Consider the following 19830-nt stretch of genomic DNA (forward strand, 5'->3'; position numbering starts at 1 on the left):
GGCTTCTAGCTGCTGCTGCTGCTGCTGCTGCAGGTTGCTGCCTTTTGCCTTCACGAGTTCCTTCTGACGTGAGCGCTTTTCTGCAGCTCCGGGTGTCTTGTATCCAGTCAGAGTTTGATCTGATGGTGTCACGGCAGCTGAAGAGAAGAAGCTAGTCACGGAAAATCGCCACGACGATGACATGAATCCCTGCTCCTTCTCTCTCGCTTCTTTCCTTTCTTCTTCCATGGTGGTTCCGGGCAGAACCTGACATCTTCCATGGATTTGGATTGTTTACATTATGCCATGATACTTAACTCTTTCTCAATGCATCCATCTCTCAAGTTCATCCTCAGGACGCCTGAGCTTGTTTCTACCTTTTGCAACGGAAACCCGCCCTGCGTGCTGGATTATCCGCTATGGTCATGGTCGTGTTCGTGTATGTTTGTTATTAATGAAATACATGCATTGCACGTTCTTGAAGAAAAAAAGTTTGCCCAAGAAATAGTTACGCGAAAGGGAAAGCACTTTGTCATAAAAAATGTGTTTCCCAGTCACTGTTATGTTGGATGAGACATTACTAGTACTTATAGTTTAAGTATGTTGTGAAATTTAATTCAAACTACCCTCGTCAAACACGGAGACGAAGCTACAGTAGCACACCCGAGTGTCATGTACCTAAAAAAAATATTTATTATCAATTCAATTTTATTTCTTGTGCGTTTTCTAATTCTAAATATGTACACCATCTAAATCTAGATATATTAAAGTATGCACTCAGATCTTTAGAACTCTAGTTTCATCCCCGATCAAACACCCACTAATCAAATCTAGTCATGCCTCTCGCAACACATTCAGGCCTTGTTTGTTTTTGTTATAGATTGTTATAATCTGAATTTTGTAGAGAAATTTGTAATACGGTTTAACTTGTAGAATATGAGAATCAGTTTTTAGATTAAGATCGTATATTTTTACTTTTGTTTATAGAGCTAGAATCTATAATCAGAATAAAAAATAAATATGACATCACTTGGTGCTAACCAAGTGGGCCAACACGAGGTACGTGAATTTTGGTCTAGTCTAAGCACGGCATGATAAGCTAGGTTGTGCCTATGCCGAGACAACCTCCCCCTCTATGTCTTGCGGTAATGATTCCTCTGACATTACGACCTTTACCACAACAATACCGTCCATGGATATTTGCACGATGTGCCGACTTACCTAAGCCACCCCACCGCCTCGTCCTGCCGCCGCCCTACCCTACTGCCTCGCCCTGTCATTGCCCTACTGTTGCCCTCATCGCGCTACCTCGCCCTTTCCTCACCTCGTCGTCACCTATCGTCGCGGAGTCCCACTATCACTCTACCTACCACCTAACCCTACGTCAACCGACCAATGCCCCCACCCTACCATGCCACCCGCCTCACCTACTCGCCCTACCACCGCCCCATGGTACCTTAACCATGCGCGGGCTAACTCGGCTCGATACCTCATAGGCCATATCTTAGGCTAAACCTCTAACACACACCTAATATAGCACAAATCGATTTTGTAGCAGAGGATGACGAGCCGTGTCTAGATGTGTCCGTACCGGACCAGCCTGTCAGGCACACTTGGCTAGCACTAGCCTTCCTTGTAGGCATAAAAAAAAGGCCTTCCGTTCATGGTTTGCGTACATTCGAGTATTCGACGGGCTCACGAGTCACGCTGTCGCACGTGCAAAACACGCAGTCACAGTCTCCTCCCTGCCCGCTCTGCACCCTTCCTCCGCTAAACCCTAAACCGATCGGGGGCAACCTTCTAGGACCTTCTCCGATGGCGCTCCTCCGAGCTCTCCGGCGAGCCCTCCCGTCGCTCTCCTCGCCGGCGGCAGTTCTCCTCCGCGGCGCCCCGCATCCACTTCCTCCTCCTGTTCCCCTTCGGCTCCTGGATCCGATCGGACTCCGCCCGTTCTCCGCCGCCGCCGCCACGGCCTCGCAAGCGCCGGCCATGGGGGCCAACCTCTTCGGCGGGCTCATGGAAACCCGGTTTCCGAAGCGGCGTCCGGGCTTCGCGAACCGGCGGAAGAGGGCCAGCCTGCGCCCCAAAGGCGCGGAGGATCTCTTCACCTTTTTCGTTTTTAGCATTTCAAATGCTTTGTTTCGGATCTTTTTGCATCTATATTGTTCCATTTCCCTCGAATTTTGATGCTCAATCGAAATACGATGCTGTTCTTGTAGTTTATTTGGGGAGTTTCAGTGATGTTTCATGGGGTTAAGTGTAGTGTTGATCGGCCGTCTATTCGTTCAAATGTGTAATTGATGGTGCTGCTGTTGTTCATGTACAGGTCCATATTACTGGGTGAAGTGCAAGCCAGGAGAGCCCATCCCTGCGAACCAGCCGAACGAAGGGAGTGTGCAGGGGAGGAAGGAGAAGAAGCGGATCAAGCAGCGCAAGGCCTTTATCATGGTGAACATTCGTTCCATTCTCTATACGCTGGCATGTTGTGTTGTTACTGTTAGTATAGTTGTAACAACAAGTTTCTTCTTGATTTGCTATAGCATATCCTTCTTTAATACTTTGTTTATTGCCGTGCTTGGAGTATGCAAGGCTGTCTAAGCCTACCTTGAGGTTCTGTATGCTGGAATGGAAACAAATGATGGGCCAATGAAATCTTGAGAGTCAATGGTAGATGCCACCGAGAAGTCCTAAATATCAAAAGTTAAATGAAACTAGTTTTCTATACCCGGGCTCAGCAATGTTTGAAACCAACCTTCTACTGATTCACTGCCTTATAATTTGTTTGTGTTTTTTCTTGCGCTCTTGAATTTGTGATTATTTTCCTGGTCTCCGAGCATACTTTTTTAGCTGTGTTGGTCTCACAATACTAGCCTGTATAGAATGAAACTTGTGTTTAACCCTGTATTTCTATGCCAGACTTTATGTTATGTCAAAGTTAAATGAAACTAGTTTTCTATACCCGGTCTCAGCAATGTTTGAAATCAACCTTCTACTGATTCACTGCCTTATAATTTGTTTGTATTTTTTCTTGCGCTCTTGAATTTGTGATTATTTTCCTGGTCTCCGAGCATACTTTTTTAGCTGTGTTGGTCTCACAATACTAGCCTGTATAGAATGAAACTTATGTTTAACCCTGTATTTCTATGCCAGATTTTATGTTATGTCATTCGCCTATGCCTGTTGATATGCCTAATAACTTGTATCCGAATTCTCTATTTCCTAGTACAGCTGATATATTGCCCTTACTTTCTAATCAAATGCTTACATGTGTTTCTTGCTTTGGCAGGCTGAAAAGAAGAAGCGCAAAGCACAGTATTCTGCTGCTGTTAAGAGAAAGGAGGCGGAACGAACAGAAAGGAAGATGGCTGCTGTGGCAAGAGACCGGGCATGGGCGGAAAGGTTGATAGAGCTAAAACAGCTTGAGGAAGAAAAGAAAGCTGCAATGGCTTAAGGAGCTACTCTGGAAAATGGCAAGGTGTAACTTGTTTCTGCTGCTGCGTTTTGTCCCTTATTTTTCAGATAGTCTAGAATGTCACAATTCTTGTGATGGAATACTAGTTGTACCACTTCTTTCAACAGTAATCCTAAATACTGGAACCGGTTTTAATATGATTTTCATTAATCCATGTCTGGAGTATGTGTTCAATGATGTATTTAGAATAAGTGATATGATTGTTGTTGTGTACTGGAGACTCGGAATGACCAGTGTCTGCAACCTACGATTTTGGTACATTTATGATACAGAACTTCTTATGAAGTTATTGTCAGTATTGGAATGACTAATGATTGCTAATCTATTGTTCTTCTTTCCAACTCCCTCTGCTATCCGTTCCCTCAGTTTTGACTTCTTGGAATGCTATTTTACATTGTATTGCAGAATATCTGAATGATAATAGCAATTCTAGAGAACTATGTATGAAGTAGATGCAGGTTGGTATTCCACTGCCTCCAATCATCACAAGCGGTAAAGCATTTTCTTTATCTGGCATGCACTGCAGTCCTGCTTTTCCTGATAGCCACACTTACCTGTCTGTGGTACTCTGGCCCCACCTCTCCATGATTTAGCTGCCTGGCAATTTTGCTACTGACTTGCATGGGATTTGCATATGAGGATCCATGTCCATCGCATGGTTTAACCTTCCCAACTGGAAGATTGCTCCTTACAACTACGAAGGCTGTTGTTGTGCTTGACATATCCTGTAAATATGGTGGTCAATTGCATGGCCAGGGATGGCAACTGGACAGGGCCAGGCCAGGCCCCCGTCCCTGCCCCACCTCTTGAACTCGGAGCCCCGCCCTGACCCCGAAATGTGTATCAGGGCAAAAGATGTCCTGTCCCCAGTCCTGTTGGATCCCCAAACTCTGGCGGGCCCTCTGGTGAGGGCACCCGAGCCCCTTTGCGCGGTGCCTCGACGAACGGCACAATGACAAGTAGTGGCCTGGCGAGCGACGAGCGGCACCCCCGCGGTTGCCGGTGCTGTTGCCGGTCTGCACCTGGACTCGGGTCCCCATGGAGTCCCACGAAGAAAACTCCATCCCCAACACCGCACCGACCAGGACTTAGGGCCCCACCCCATGAGCCCTGCGGGGGGAAAGCTCGCCCTTCCCTGGCCCATTTGGGGTGGATCTTCGCTTCCATAGGAAAAATTGCTATCCCTAAGCATGGCTTGCCTTGGTTGTTTCGAGCCAGTCTATGAACTAATATACATTTGATGGCCATTGACTCAATCCATGGTTACTTGATGGATCTTTGAAACGGTTAGTTTCAGTCACCTACCGCTTTTTTGAATCCCATTTGAGTGTTGTTTTAATACTTGGAATTTGATGTTGGGATGAACTGAATAAAATAAAATAAAAAAGCGTTTAGCTTGAGTGGAGCATATATCCTCTGGACTTCTAAGTTGGTAATGATCAATACCTGCGATATGTCTCTTCTGAAGGCTCCTGCTCGAAATCATTCTTCACCAGGGGCTACATGGGTTCCGCATTTTAGACAGTTTCTTGCTTATAATGTTCCAAAATTTGCAATGAATATGAATTATAATTGATTATATGTCCAGTAAGGTACACTAGACACGCCCTATCGAACAAAGCGGTCGTTCTTTGCAGCACATTCCGTGTTACAGTCGTAAGCTGACATGGGCCACTAGATACTACACTATCAAAACCCATATTATTTCAAAATTGGAGACATGTCTAGTCCAATAACCCTTGGCACCTTTCGATATTTTCCCTTTGAGATTGGGGTCAGTGTTATTTTGACTCGACACAATTGCTGCACCGGATATCAGATACCAATTTGCATGCAGGAAAAGGTCAGTGGGAATATATTCTGTGGCAATCAAGACCAATCATATATGATCACCATTGAGTTGATTGTGCTTGCCATCATATTCTTTTTTGTTTGATCAGTTGTTTGCGCACTCATTGTATTCCATGCCTTTATTTTTTTGGAATTCTTGCAAATGTGTTTATGAAACATTGCTTATCTGTGCTCGAAGTACTGCACCAGTGGAAAATGGAAACTGTTGTAGATCAATAAAACAAAGATAAAACTGAACAGAAATGAGCTTTAGGAGGCAGGCATTCAGTTAGGACTTGGGACCAGCTAGTAGTTTTTGCTGGGTGCTGTACAACAGTTTTGAACTTTTCATACAAATGCAAATTATTTTCCTGTTTCTTCATCCCGCATGGAGAATTCATATAGACTATCATGCAGCAAAATCTTGGAAAAGAAATTATTCTGCACAGTGAAGAAAGCTTTAATTGGGTCAAAATACTACGGTGACTGAACTACCTGTCTCCAATTTAGCTTCAATTTAGGAATCCATTGCTACTACATAGGGATAGTGATATTGATGAAGATTTTATTTGTAAAAATTAAAAGGCGATATATCCAACACTAAGTGTAGTAGAGATGTGTAAATTACGATAGGTTTGTAGCTATACACGAAAGGATCAGATCTGAAATAATGATATACGTGATAGGGTATGAGTCGTACCAATTGAAGTGAAACTTGTCCAACATCAGTTGAGATGATTTGGATATATTCAACGGAGACCTCCAGAGTCGCATGTGCATAACGGGATATTGAGGCATACTGATAATATGAAGAGAGATAGGGGCCGATCAAATCTAACATAGGAGAAGTCTGTAAAGATAAATTTGAAGGAATGGAATATCCACATAGAACTATTCACGGATAGAAACGCGTGAAAGTTATCAATCCCTGTATCAAAACCATAACTTATACATCAGTCTCTTTGTACCGTTATTACTTTTATTTTTTTTATTACTAGTATCTTTATTATCATTATTATTTTTTTATTATCTTTTTAGTTGGATCCTGTTGATTTCATCTCTAGCTACCTCAACTTGTTTGAGACAAATGCTTTGTTGTTGTTAGGAATCCATATCATAGCATAAGGTAGCCATGCCCAGAACATTAGAAAAATACAAGTCAGGCTAACAGTAATATATAGACAATAGTTGGTCGCATGGTTTTCCCCCATATACATGGAATCACTTCTCTTTGTATTCACCATTAGAACTCTACAGGATGCAAAATATGTTGGCTACCATACTGGAAAATCTTGATATCCCATTAACTTCATCTGCTACTCTCCTCTAAGTCTCTAACTCCAATATCTACAGAAGCTTAATTATTCAAACCTGGAGGAAACTGTACTGATGATGAAAACGAAGAGAGTACCACAGGGACTGACCCAGCTCCCAAGTATTATTAGCTTTTTGATACAAGATGGAGTAGAAGCAAAATATCATACAAGCATTGAGTACTAAGAGCTAGCCTAGTAGAGCTGTTCTCTCTTATCTCGCCACCATCGCCACCTACAGCAAAAAACCAAAAAACAGTGTTAAAAACCGCAGAAAACAAATAGGAGACAAAAGTTGGGGTACATATACTGCAGAAGTATAATTATAGCTGCAATAAGTGTAACAATATAATAAAAAGCTTTCCTTTTTCCTTGATAATTTTTTTTCTTAGTGATTGTTGTTTTCTTTTGGTCATGAGATTGTTTATGCTCCATAAGGTTCCTTATCTTCTACTTTTCCTATATAGTTGTACATTTTCAGTGCCGAATTCAGTTTTATGAAGAAAATAGGTGCCAGATGGGAGAGTAAACCACATAAATATTTTGCTAAAAGTACCAGTAGTAGTCCCAGCGTGGGTGGATCTTGGACATGCGGTTTACCCCGTATGGGTACTCGGACACGGATCGGCGAGCATTTCTGAAGGCGCAGCACCCACAGGAGCAAACGAAGATGAGGGTGACGAGCACGATGATATTGAGGACGGAGATCTTGTGCCAGTCCTGGCGGACCTGCTCCATCACGCCGGCCTTGCATGAGTTGCACTGGTAGCAGAGGATGCTCGGAGCATTGTTCCACCGGTAGCAGTCCTCCTCTTGCGCCCCGACGGGCATGCCTCCGCTGTATTGGCACGATGTTGGTGGTTTGCAGCAGCCGGACTGCAGGATAGTTCAGAGTTGAGAATGGCAGAAGGCAGCAGCAGCCAAAATACTGAAAATAGTAGCAATAGACAATCTTTTGGTTCTTGAACAGAATAGAGCTAGGTTCAAATGATAAGCTAGGTTGCACTTGCACCATGGATACTGAAAACATGAGCAATAACAGAGACAGATAAATGGGAAACAAAATAAAACCAGTGGCTGATACCGCAAGGTGCAAACCTGTATTGGTGTGAGATCATGCTGGAGGTAATCCATGGGAGTCCAGTTTTCAATCTTGGCACAGGCCTTGGACCCAACTACGCAGGCGAGGGCTGGCCGCCAGTACTTGATGTCCTGCGTATGCTTCTGGAGCCACAAGGAGTAGTCTGTGATGTGGTACTCCCTGTAAGGCCTGCCCGGCACCTGTGTGCCACCGCCTCCTGCCGTGACGGCGAACCCGAAGGCGGTGAGCCCAAGCAGCATGGCGATCAGGAGGATAATGGCGACGAGGTACAGCCACAGCGCCCAAGCGACATGGAAGCAGGCACCCACGAAGCCAGCGAGAGAGACGAGGAGGACGACGAAGCCGATGATGAGGAGCGGCGTCTGCAGTATCGACGAGCATGTCGTCGTCGAGCCCTTGGCCAGCCATAGCCCCGCGCCGATGATTGGGATCGAGGCGAGGAGCGTCGCCAGGTTGAGGTAGCCGATCAGCACGTTGCTGAAACGGTAAGGGTACATCTTGATGCCGTTCTTGCCTGCCCTCCCTGCTCTTGCTGTGTTCTTGTGTGTCCTCCTGACCTTGGTTTATAGATAAGGCTATGATTGACGCTGGGTCTTGCTCTTGATCCCAGCTCCACTGATCGGAGTGGTGCTTCTCTGAGTGCCTGCTCTTCTTCTCCCCTTGGACTACTTTTTTATCCTGATGACTGTGCATGTGGCTCTTCAAGGGGTGTGCTCGTGTGTATTCTAGTATGCTTACCGTTGCTTTGTGGTGGCCTCTTTTAATAATGTTGTGACGGTTTTGGAAATCTGAGGCGCCTCTTGCTTGCGTTCTCACTTTCTTTATTGAAGCTTTAGCTCTTTGCACTTCCATCCTAATGTGTGTATGTTTTCGGAAGGAAAAATTCCACTAGCTCTTGCGGATATATGGGTTATCATGATCGTTCATTTGTGGTGAGATTCGTGTTAGAGGAGTAAGTGAAAAAAATCATGATATAGATGAGATAATTAATAGATTAATGGATATGAGATGAGAGGTATGAACGGACGAGATAACACGTGTATCCATACCCCATGCAAAGTTTTCTTATGGTTTCCGTGTTTTCTGCCTTGGCATTCTTTATTTTTCCCCTTTCAAATGCCTTTTGCCAGTAAATTATAGAGCTCTGCTGCCGTTCAGTTTTTGAAGCTTCCATTGTTTTATCAGTTTAAGAATTTTGAGTACACTAGACTAAGACCTGGAGCATCAAACAAGCGTATTGCCTGCGAGTATCTGTCGTAACACGGCAAATAAGGAGCATTTTTTTTTCATATCCACTTGCTATGGTTTGCTTGTTTCATGGAATAAGAATAAAACGTCTCTTTGATTTGTTTCCTGGGTATTGATTCTGCTTGAAAAAGCAGCAGAATTATGGTGTGGAATTCTTGGAGATGTGTGGATGCCTTAGCCCCAACCTTGATGCTTAATCATGAAGTAAAAAAACAAGAAAAGGGGGATGTAGGGTTCTTGATTCTGGCCATCAAGGATAAGGAGGCAGCTGATGCCCTTTTGCATCAAGTGCATGAAGCAATTCTGCTTTATGGCCGTATCATACCAGTAAAGAAGGGCCCTTAGTTGTCTTGCCTAGAGCAATTGCAAATAAAAAGTCTCTCTCATATGCGTTTGCTTTTCCTCCTTTTGCTGACCTGGTTCCTTTCTCCCCTTTCAGCAGGATAAGCTCGCTGCAGCCAACCGGACGAAGGCGCTTGGGATTTGTTCAAACGGCAGATGTTTTGCCGCTGCACGCTAGGAATTTCTTCAGTGGCTTGGATAATGGTGGATCGGTTTACGTCGACACCAGCTTTTTTTGTTGCTTTTCTTCTTGGGTTTTGTAATGCTTGGTAGACAGAAAGTGCACTTGGCGTCGGAATCCAGAAACGTTCAGGAGCTCGAGAGCAAGCCTGGAGTGTTCTAGTCGTACAATGCTGTTCCTTCTGCCTTTGAGAAAACAAGGGTATGTTATGCTACAGATCTTGGGGTTTAAGCCTCTGTGCTGTCAGTTGATACCTATCTGTTTTGAGCTCTTGGCACTGACAGCTGCCTCGATTGCCTGGGCTTGTTCACAATTCAGCATGTAGTCTCAACTCTGAAGCGTGGAGTATCACATGCGGTGAAGGAATATGTGTGTGGAATTCTTGGAGGGATTTGGTGTTTGAACCAGAGAAACATGAACTGTACTGCAAAGAGAAAGGAAGCGATCCATACATGCAGCACAAAGGTCATGACGCAATGATTCACTTGTGATTGCATTACAGAGACGAGATGGGTAGTGGTGACTGTGTGAGAAGGGGAGAGCCGGAAAAGGGAAAGATGGCATTGCAGAGAAAGGGAAAGGGAAAAGCTTTGCATCACCAGTTCCCGGTGATGCCTCTCTCCACTCAAGCGTTAACTTGTCGTGAGGTGAGAGGCTTGGAAATCCAAGGAACATTGGAGCTGCAAACTAGTTTACAATCACAGGATTATTATTTGGTTCATGACTGAATGCAGCTGCGGATCCACGGGAGCAGGGGGCTCCTCCGGGCACACTTTGAGAGCCTCCAAGTTCTCTATAATTTTTGAACATAGAAGAGAAAGAAAAAGCGAAAAAGAGACGAGGAGGAGGAACAAGAGAAAAAAGAGAAGCCAAAGAAGGAAGATGAAGAAAAAGGAGAGCTCTTTGAATGTTTTTGAGCACTTAGTAAGCAGTCTAGTGACCTGGTAATAGAAATCATGATTCATATTAGGATTCAGTTGGAAGGAAAAACTGTATTGGCTTGCTAAAAGAAAAATATATATTCACTCAAGACGGTGCCCAAAATTTTCAGGTCATCGAGCACGGGTGTTGCTCTCAAACTCTGAGCCCTATTTTTTCGATTTTAAAACCAAAGCTGCTGATAATTCTTTTCTGATTTTTACGTAATTTCCTCCATTTTTTTCAAAGCCTTTCCCTGGCTTTCTTCTAATTTTATACTAAGATTTATCATTTAAATCAGACAGAACCCCAGGAAACAACCAAAACCACCGAAACCCATAACATTGAACTCGTGGGCTGCACTCAGCTCTCGGGCCGAAATCCAACCCGCTCTGCCAGTGCGGCTGGGATGGGCTGGGCTGGGCTGCCTGGTTGGGTCCCACGTGCACGTGGCCTGAGCCCAGCTAAGGGACACAAGGGCAAGATTTTTTTTTATATTTCTAAAATAAAAAATTATAAAATAGATGTCCGTGTGTTATCATTCAGCATATGACAGATTAAAAAATAAAAATACAATATTTTAATTCTCTCAAAATTCAAAACACTATTAAAATAGTAATGATTTTTTTAAGAAAATATGATATATAAGATACTATAATCTAGCTCTTAAAAAATTTCAACTTAAATAATTATTTCTACAATGAGAAAAAAGATAAATTTCATTATATACTTTTTCCTCATTGTATAAATCATATTTTTGTCTAAAGTTTTTTTGGAGAACTCTATCATAATATTCTCTACACCACCAAATTTTTTCAAATTTTTTTTAGAGCAATAGAATGCTATTTTTTAAAACTTATTGCTTGTTAGATGCGTGATATGCGTCGCTCTTTTAACTGACAATAGTAGCTTATTTTTGTAATTTTTTAAATAAACACCTATTTTTATAATTTTTATTTTTAAAATATAAAAATAAAAAGCTCCATGCGAACCACGTGTTATCGGAAGCTAAGACGAGATTGTACCCTGCTAGACTTTTTTTTAAGAGAACAACGGTGAGGTTTGCCCATCTAAAAATTTTTCATTGCAAAAAGGAAAAAAGCTTGCACTTTTACATCATCAGTCTCAAAGGAGATCAAAGGAACAGAAATGAGGAGAGCAGGAGAAGAAAAAGAAAAACTTTAACTGATTACATTCACAAGGTTTATACACTAATCCATAGCTATTTCAATATTCATTGAGGAGGGGGCCCGAGAAACCCAAAGACGAAGGTGGTCGGCAAGAAGTCACGTAGTGTCCAATGAGCACGAGTTGATGCCATCGAAGATCATGCGGTCCCATCGCTTCCAGGCTACCCACAGAAGCTAGAGGATAAGGGTGTTACAAACGGGCTCTTGCAAGTGATCAAAAGTTGTAAACACCACCAAGCAAAAGGCGTCCACTGTTTATAGTTGTCCAGTCCCTGGGAGGATGTGACTCCAGATGCCAGCGATTTCGCTGCAGGTCACAAAGAGGTGATCGATAGTTTCTGGTGTGGAGGGACAGAAAGGGCAATAGGGGTTTGGAATGGCATCGACTGAGTAAAGGAAAGCCCTAGTCTTAGTGTTCCCATATCGAAGAATCCAGAAGAAAAATTGGACTCTTTTTCAGGGCAAAGTTTTTCTAATTGTGTTCCTGAAGCCGCACATCCAGTCCGGGGGGGGGGGGGGAGATCATTTGGTAAGGCAATGTTGTTTGAAACCCTAGAGCATAGGCGCCCCTTATCCACCGAATGTATGGGTGTTTCTTAGGGAAAGAGAAGATAGGTTAGCGAACAACATGTCAAGTTCTGCCCGGGCGGCGAGTGTGAGGCGTGTCTGGAGCTCAACATTAAGGTAGCCATACACCAAAGTATCAGATACCAAGACTTCCTTGCAGGTGCAGTGCGAGAAGGCAGCGTGAAGCGCTTCATTGAGGGGCCCTAGGGAAGTCCAGCGTTTTTCGCATCACCAACCTCCACCGAAGTTATAGCCATGTAGAGCTGCATGAGGCGCGTGACAGTGTTCTATGTCTAGGTGTATGCAGGCGATGTCCGGAATCTGGTCTAGAAAGGGTGATAGGTTTGGATGATCAACGAGTCTAAGGGGTGTCTTGTCCGGAGCAAAGCTTGTGCAGGAGCTTAAGGAGCAGGCTGATGTTTTGAGAATGGAGGTCTTTGAGCCCTAGGCCACCGTCCTGCTTGAGGCAGCAGGTCGTGGCCCAAGGAACTTGATAATTACCCCCACTGCACTCGGTGGCACCTTTTCAGAACATAGCCCTTCTTGGTTGGTCGATCTTGTCGATAGTGGACTTAGCAAGCTCAAAAACCGCCATTGCATAAGTTGGTAGAGTTAAGAGGACAATGTTGGTTAGGGTTAGGTGCACAGCAGGAGTTAGACACTACGTGCGCCAACCCAGGATCTGTCATCGCACTTTGAGAGCTAAGTAGTCCAGAGCAGAAGTAGGAAGTTTCTTTTTAGAAAGAGGCAACCAAGAATAGAAGCAAGGGGCATTACCTCCTCAGGGGGAACATGGATGGGAACAATAGTGCTCTTGTGGTAGTTAATCTGGAGCTCGATTGCCAAAGCGAAGCGATCAAGAAGAGTCTTCAAGGCCAGCAACTGTGTACCATCTGCAGGGAGCGGGATAATGGTGTCATTCGCATACTGGACGATGGGATAAGGCAGGTCTGGTTGGAGTGGGTGACGGATAGATCCATCCCTTGTTATCAGCCGTTGCAGCACGTCAGCCACAATAAGGAAGAGGTACGGGGAGAGCGGGTCTCCCTAGTGCAGTCCCCTCTTGCCATGAATCCAGCATCCAGACACATCATTTAGGAGGACAAACGTGCGCCCCGTCTGAAGCAAGTGATGCATTCACCAACTCCACTTGTCACTAAAGCCACAGGAGCGCAGAAGCAGATCTAGAGCGGACCATTTGACCGAGTCAAAGGCTCTTCGAAAGTCAAGCTTGAGAGCTAAAGTAGGAACTTTCCGCTTGTGAGAGCATTGGAGAAGCTCGACATCCATGATTAAACTCTCAGAGATGTTGCACCCTTTGATGAACCCAGTCTGGCTGTCTGGCAGCAGGAAGGTGATTATAGCTTGTAAGCGGGTTGTTAAAACTTTACTCGGAAGCTTCGGGGGGAAGTTCTGGAGCGAGATCAGACAAAAACCATTAGTAGTGGTAACGTCATCCTTTTTTGGGAGGAGGACAATATAAGATTGGTTGTGTCGGAGGGTTAGCTCCTGTCGTAGGGATCCTAAGGGACCCCCTTTTAGAGATTCGGCCGGGGGATGATTCTGAATAAGTTTGCTGGAGAAATAAATGGATGTAAATGCGATGGTAGGTGGGGGTGGAATGATCTAATGTAGAAAAGAGTAAATGCGCTGGGGGATTTTTAGACAGGTTCGGGTCGCACTGCGCGTAACACCCTACTCCTATGTGGATGCTGTAAATGCCCTGAGAATGTCTCTCAGGAATGTGCTAGTTACAAGAATGTCTGTCTATCCTAGAGCCTTGGGTTTCTTGTTCTTCGGTTTCTATACTCGTACGAAGGTGTTCTTTGATCTCTGAGCGAGAGTCTGTTGGCTCTGTGTGCACTTGTCTGAGCTTGGGTTCACCGTAGACTTCAACTTTCAATTCACTGCCTTTGTCCGTGCCTGCCGGCTCCTTAAATACTCGCCGGCGGTAGCGTGCCCTGAAAGGGAGGGCACGAGTTCCAAGACGCCATAAATGGAAAGGGCGTCATCATGGCCTCTGTGCGAAGTGACGGGGGTTGAAAACGCGCCCCGCGCCCGGTCTTCAGTCGTCATGATGGCGCTGACAACGGGCGCCGTGGAGAGGGCCCACCAGGCAGCCGAAGAGCGGCCTGGTGTGCCCGTCCGGTCTTGTTCACCTGCCACAGCAGCGCGGCAGACAGAATGCCTCGGGCCTCGCGATGCTATCTCGAGACGCGCCGGATGACACGGGATGTGACCCGTGCATTAAATGTCCCCACGCTCTTCTGCCAAAATATGGCAGGAACTGACACCGAGAGTGGCGGGAGCAGTTGGAGGTGACAGGCCACGCGCGCTCTTAAATGCGGCATCGGGCCTTTCACTGACTGACACCTCATCGCTGGACCCCTGTGGGGGCCACTGATGGAGGGGCTTCTTGGGTCGTCGGGGAACTGAGTGCTTAGGGGCCGCTGCTTGCAGCCCCGAGCACTCTCTTCCGGAACTACCTTCCTTGGGTCCTCGGGTGCCCGGAGGGGCCACTGCTTGCAGCCCCGGGCACACCCCTCCCGATACTCGGTTCTCCTGGTCGTCGGGGGACTTGGGTGCTCGGGGGTCACTGTTCACCTCCCCGAGCACTCCCTTCCCGGTCACTTAGTCTTTGCAGATTATCGGGGAACCTGGGAACTCGGGGGCCACTGACTGTGGCCCCGAACGCCCTCTCCCGGGACTTAATCTTTTTTACCTCGTGAAGGTGACCCCGCGGGAGGACGCCACGTGGCGGATTGCTGACCTGACGTCGTGATTTGGAGATCTCTGGTTCCTGATTCACCGACAGGTTGCCACAGGCCAAGTCTGAGGTCCCATTGTGAAACTCATTGAACATTTATCTGATATCATCTTTGATCACATCTCAAAAGGTTTTAAAGAAATCAAGCTAAAAGCATTCGAGCCAGAGCTACTGTCAACTCTCATGTGCCATAAGGCATGCGAGATCTCATCATCCGAGAAAGGGGCATCAAAGTGATCCAAAGAGAACATATCCGGATAAAAGTCCGAGAGCTCAAAACTCTAACAAGTCGACCTGAAACTTCCTAAGAGAGAGGTATGGAAATCCCAGGATCTTCTCCTTTCTCAAGTGGTTGTATATTGATACACCATAGTCATGCAGAACTTTGATTTGATTCTTCCGTAGCCTGATCGAGGCACTGAGGTGGAAGAAATCAGTATTATCATTTCCAAACTTACCTACCTTGAAGTGGTACGGTTGATATTAATAGATCGCTAAGGCTTTATATTATTATTATTATTATTTCGAGAGCTAATTTTTCGCTAGATCCCTCAATTCAGCATAACTTCGGGGTCGAAGTTCTTTGGCTAGACTTTGACGGAGCAATTATGGAATTTTTTTTTGACTCTTCACTACTGAATACAGCTGTAATATCTGAATATGAACACGCGCACTCACCCCACACACACGTACGCACATGCTAGCCCTACAACTACACACAGCTTGAAGAAAACGTCTATCCGAAGATCACCAGGATCCATCAAGAATTCCGTAGACGATTAACACCACGCCGGAGAAACTGAAAAAATCCAAAATAAATCAGAACCCTGCGCGTCAACCAGGATCACGTCGCCGCGCGGCTCCAGCTCATCCGGATTTGGATTTCGCCAATCCCAACACGTCACTCCTTCCTCTATCTCTGTCTCCCTCCTCCTCTCCCGAGGAGGGGAGATAGACCTGTGGAAGAGGGAGAGAGAGAGAGAGCGATTTGGATTCGTGGAGTAGTAGTAGGTCAGCAGTAGCAGTTCAAGTTCCCCACCAAAACTAATCACGTACTCCACCACACCACTCACCGATCGCTTCCGACCACCGCGGCACAACCGGAGAGCGCGATGCAGCGGTGGCTCCCGGCGATCCTCCGCCGCGCGGCCCCGGCGGTCTCCGGCGGGGCCAGGGGATCGCGCCTCTTCTCAACCTCCTCCCTCCTCTTCGACGACACCCAGGAGCAGGTAGGTACCCCGGAGTGGAGTCGACCCCAATCTCGACCTCTCCCTGCCTGACCGCGCGCTTGCTTTTGGTTGCTCGAGCTAGTTCAAGGAGAGCGTGCGCAAGTTCGCGCAGGAGGCCATCGCGCCGCACGCCGCGGCCATCGACGCCTCCAACCATTTCCCCAAGGAGGTGAACCTGTGGAGGCTCATGGGGGACTTCAGCCTCCACGGCCTCACCGCGCCGGAGGAGTACGGGGGGATGGGGTTGGGCTACATGTACCACTGCATCGCCATGGAGGAGATCAGCAGGGCCTCCGGCTCCGTCGGCCTCTCCTATGGCGCCCATTCCAACCTCTGCATCAACCAGCTGGTACTATATATAATAGTATAATACTACTACTTTGATTATCCACGTGACGCCATCGCAATCCCCCCTGATAGACATTGTAACGTGTATGCTGTTTCTGTGCAGGTCCGTCATGGCAGCCCTGCACAAAAGCACAAGTACTTACCCAAGGTGCTGTGCTTTCCCAAATTGTTAACATTGTCTCTATCAGACACAAATGCTTTTGTGCAGGGCTCGGTAGTATTCCAATTGTTTTGGATGATGATGGATTTTGTTGATGTGTTTTGCATTTTCTCTAAAGCTTATCAGTGGGGAGCATGTCGGGGCGTTGGCGATGAGTGAACCCAACTGTAAGTGTCATTTTGGTTGCTGTTGTTGTACTGTTCGTTCCCGGTTCTCGGCAACATTTTTCGTGCTGATTCCTTCTGATGTGTCACGAAATGTTAATTTCAGCTGGCTCTGATGTTGTCAGTATGAAGTGCAAAGCTGACAAAGTAGACGGTGGCTATGTCATCAATGGGAATAAGATGTGGTGCACAAATGGACCTTCTGCTCAGACGCTGGTATTTTCCCGGGGCTCTTATGCACGCCGTCTGCAGTCATGTTTGGTTCACCAGCTATATCCTGTGCTGGTTTTACATCCATGGTGTTTCAGTGTGCTTCCTTTGGCCACTGTTGATTGCTTGATGCGTATATTTAGTGTACACATTAAGGACATATCTGAGTGGCGGTTTCCACTAAGTTATCATGATTTTGATCCCTGAATTTGATGGTGCTTTACTGGAAGAGAAGTTATATTCTTTTCCTATGTCCACAATAAACCTGCTACTTCACTAAAGTTGGAATTTGCAGGTTGTTTATGCAAAAACTGATGTAGCTGCAGGATCAAAAGGAATAACAGCATTCATAATCGAGAAAGGGATGCCTGGGTAAAGAACCACTCCATTCTCTTCATTGGGCATGAATGCATTATCTTTCCAGAACTTTCTGATCATGTGAAATGTGTATGTTACTAAAGGTCGTTAATTAGGATTACAGGTTCAGTACTGCTCAGAAGTTGGACAAACTTGGCATGCGAGGAAGTGACACGTATGATATTTCTACCTGAGTAGTATAATTGAAAAAAAAATGAAGCATCGAAACCAATTTAACAGATGTCTACTTTGTAGATGTGAGCTTGTTTTTGAGAATTGCTTTGTGCCACAAGAAAATGTTCTTGGCGAAGAAGGCAAAGGTATTCTCTTCTGACTGTTGTAAAGCCTATTCTTTGGTTCCTGTCCTGAGATATTTTTTTGCTATTTATAGCTGGTTGCCTGTGCCACTCCACACATGGGAAACTGTGATAGTTCTATCTTATTATCGTCCAGAACAAGTTTTTAAACTCCCTGTAAAAGGAGAAGCTTCCAGAACAAGTTTTCAAACTCCCTATAAAAGTAGAAGTTTCTTAATTAGATGCCCACCTTGAATTTCCCCAATGCCTTCTCTTGTCGCAGGTGTTTATGTCATGATGTCAGGGCTTGATCTGGAAAGGCTTGTATTAGCTGCAGGTCCTGTTGGCCTTATGCAGGCATGCCTTGATGTTGTTCGTCCGTATGTTCGCCAGAGGGAGCAATTTGGCCGTCCAATTGGTGAATTTCAGTTCATACAGGCAAAGTCATGCAGCTCTTATATATGTCCTCTTTCTTGGTGCAACATTTTATCAGTATAGACATGGCCCTAACCGTAATGGGTATGCTTCTAATGCAGGGGAAAATGGCAGATATGTACACCTCGTTGCAGTCGTCAAGGTAGTAGGAATACCTGCTCAAGACTTTTTCTTACATGCTTAAACAGCTTCTTACTGCGATTTCGTTTGTCATTCAGATCATTTGTATACTCGGTTGCTAGGGATTGCGATAATGGCAAAGTTGACCGCAAGGTACCTTTATTTTGTTTGGATAAAACCAAAAGTTACCTTTATAAGTTAATGAAATATTGCTACTGTTACTGTTGAGTTATGTTTTTTTGTGTCACCTGCACTATTCTGCTGTCCAAGGCATAATTAAACAAGTAAATATCTGTATAATTCCTGGTAAACTCTCATCATCTTCGTCTCATACAAATCTTTTTTATCAGGACTGTGCAGGAGCAATTCTCTTCGCTGCTGAAAGTGCAACCCAAGTTGCACTTCAGGTAAAAACCTTGTCTTCAGTTTCTTGGAGATTGTTATCCCGTTCCTCTGTCATTTTCTCAGGAATCATATGCAACCGAACATCATGCATCTATTTTGTTTTCATTCCTTAGAAATAATAGTTGACTTTGCAAATTTGCATTTTTATTATCACATATCACTCTGTCCTCCTCTGACAACATTTCATGCTAAATCACTCTGTTGCAATTTCATTTCTAGTAGTGCAGTAAATTTATTATTAAAAAATAATGATGTGTGCTTTTAATGTTTGAACTAGTTGTGGTATGCATCAACATTTCTGTGATGCACTATTTGATCTTAAATATTTCACTATGGCAGGCGATTCAGTGTCTTGGTGGCAATGGTTATATAAATGAGTACCCAACCGGCCGTCTCCTGAGAGATGCAAAACTATTTGAAATTGGTGCTGGTACTAGTGAGATAAGAAGAATGATAATTGGCCGTGAGCTCTTCAAAGAGGACTGAGGCTATTGTTTTCCAAGCTACATATCAGTGCATATCTCTAGAGGTGAGCAGGATTTGGATATGTATTGAATCGCCCCTGCGGTTCAATTCTTGATGTTGTTCTATCCAAGCCTTCTCACGCTTTGTATATTTCCAACATACTTTCGAATAAAGTTCGCTTCCTCGGTACTTGCTCCGTGGCTCTATTTTTTGTTTATAAAATTGTTGCTGTGACACTGTGACTTATGCATGCATGGTCAATTGCATTTTATCATACTACTGCAGAGACAAGGGACGCTTCTGTTAGGAAGATTTCCAAGGTTTAAAAAGGAAGTGCACGATAGAGGCATTGCTTTCACAGAACATTTTCATATCAGAAAATTAGTTGAGGTGGTTACTTTGATATTGAGAACTACAGTTTATAAACCAATTGCAAATTAACTGTACTTCAGACCTGTTTAAAACCAAAAGGAGGAACCCAGCAAACATTTGACTACCATAGGTCATATGATAACTATAAATACATATTTTACTCGGAACAAATTCAATTTGAAAGTGGTAGTCAGGGTAGCAAAAATATATCTTTTTGGGTGGAGAACACGATTGTAAAAATTTTAGAGGACCACTAGTGATTAGGATATTCTGAATAAAACACTGAAATATGCAATACATACCACTTTAAAGACTGATGAAGTCTGAGTAGCATATTCTTATTTATTTTTAATAACACTA

General features: G+C 44.8%; 3 protein-coding genes across 3 annotated transcripts; 2 read left to right on the forward strand and 1 right to left on the reverse strand.

Moving 5' to 3' along the window:
- The first annotated feature begins 1670 nt into the window (after positions 1-1670).
- Positions 1671-3605, forward strand: LOC133928380 (uncharacterized). The gene is made up of 3 exons (XM_062374690.1): positions 1671-2068; positions 2306-2427; positions 3266-3605. Exons 1-3 carry the CDS (start codon positions 1795-1797, stop codon positions 3428-3430), a joined length of 561 nt encoding a protein of 186 aa, XP_062230674.1. The 5' UTR covers positions 1671-1794; the 3' UTR covers positions 3431-3605.
- A 2888-nt stretch (positions 3606-6493) lies between these two features.
- LOC133928381 (tetraspanin-6-like) lies at positions 6494-8545 on the reverse strand. Its single transcript, XM_062374691.1, has 3 exons — positions 7693-8545; positions 7151-7470; positions 6494-6829 (listed from the first exon to the last, which is right to left on the reverse strand). The coding sequence occupies exons 1-3, from the start codon at positions 8191-8193 to the stop codon at positions 6790-6792; spliced, it is 861 nt and encodes a 286-aa protein (XP_062230675.1). The 5' UTR covers positions 8194-8545; the 3' UTR covers positions 6494-6789.
- A 7226-nt stretch (positions 8546-15771) lies between these two features.
- LOC133928384 (isovaleryl-CoA dehydrogenase, mitochondrial) lies at positions 15772-19287 on the forward strand. Its single transcript, XM_062374696.1, has 13 exons — positions 15772-16138; positions 16221-16487; positions 16590-16634; positions 16765-16813; positions 16917-17026; positions 17316-17392; positions 17502-17552; positions 17633-17697; positions 17957-18111; positions 18210-18250; positions 18327-18381; positions 18579-18635; positions 18973-19287. The coding sequence occupies exons 1-13, from the start codon at positions 16022-16024 to the stop codon at positions 19117-19119; spliced, it is 1236 nt and encodes a 411-aa protein (XP_062230680.1). The 5' UTR covers positions 15772-16021; the 3' UTR covers positions 19120-19287.
- The last annotated feature ends 543 nt before the right edge of the window (positions 19288-19830 follow it).

The sequence above is a fragment of the Phragmites australis genome, chromosome 9 (genome assembly GCF_958298935.1).
Source record: "Phragmites australis chromosome 9, lpPhrAust1.1, whole genome shotgun sequence".
NCBI lineage: Eukaryota > Viridiplantae > Streptophyta > Magnoliopsida > Poales > Poaceae > Phragmites > Phragmites australis.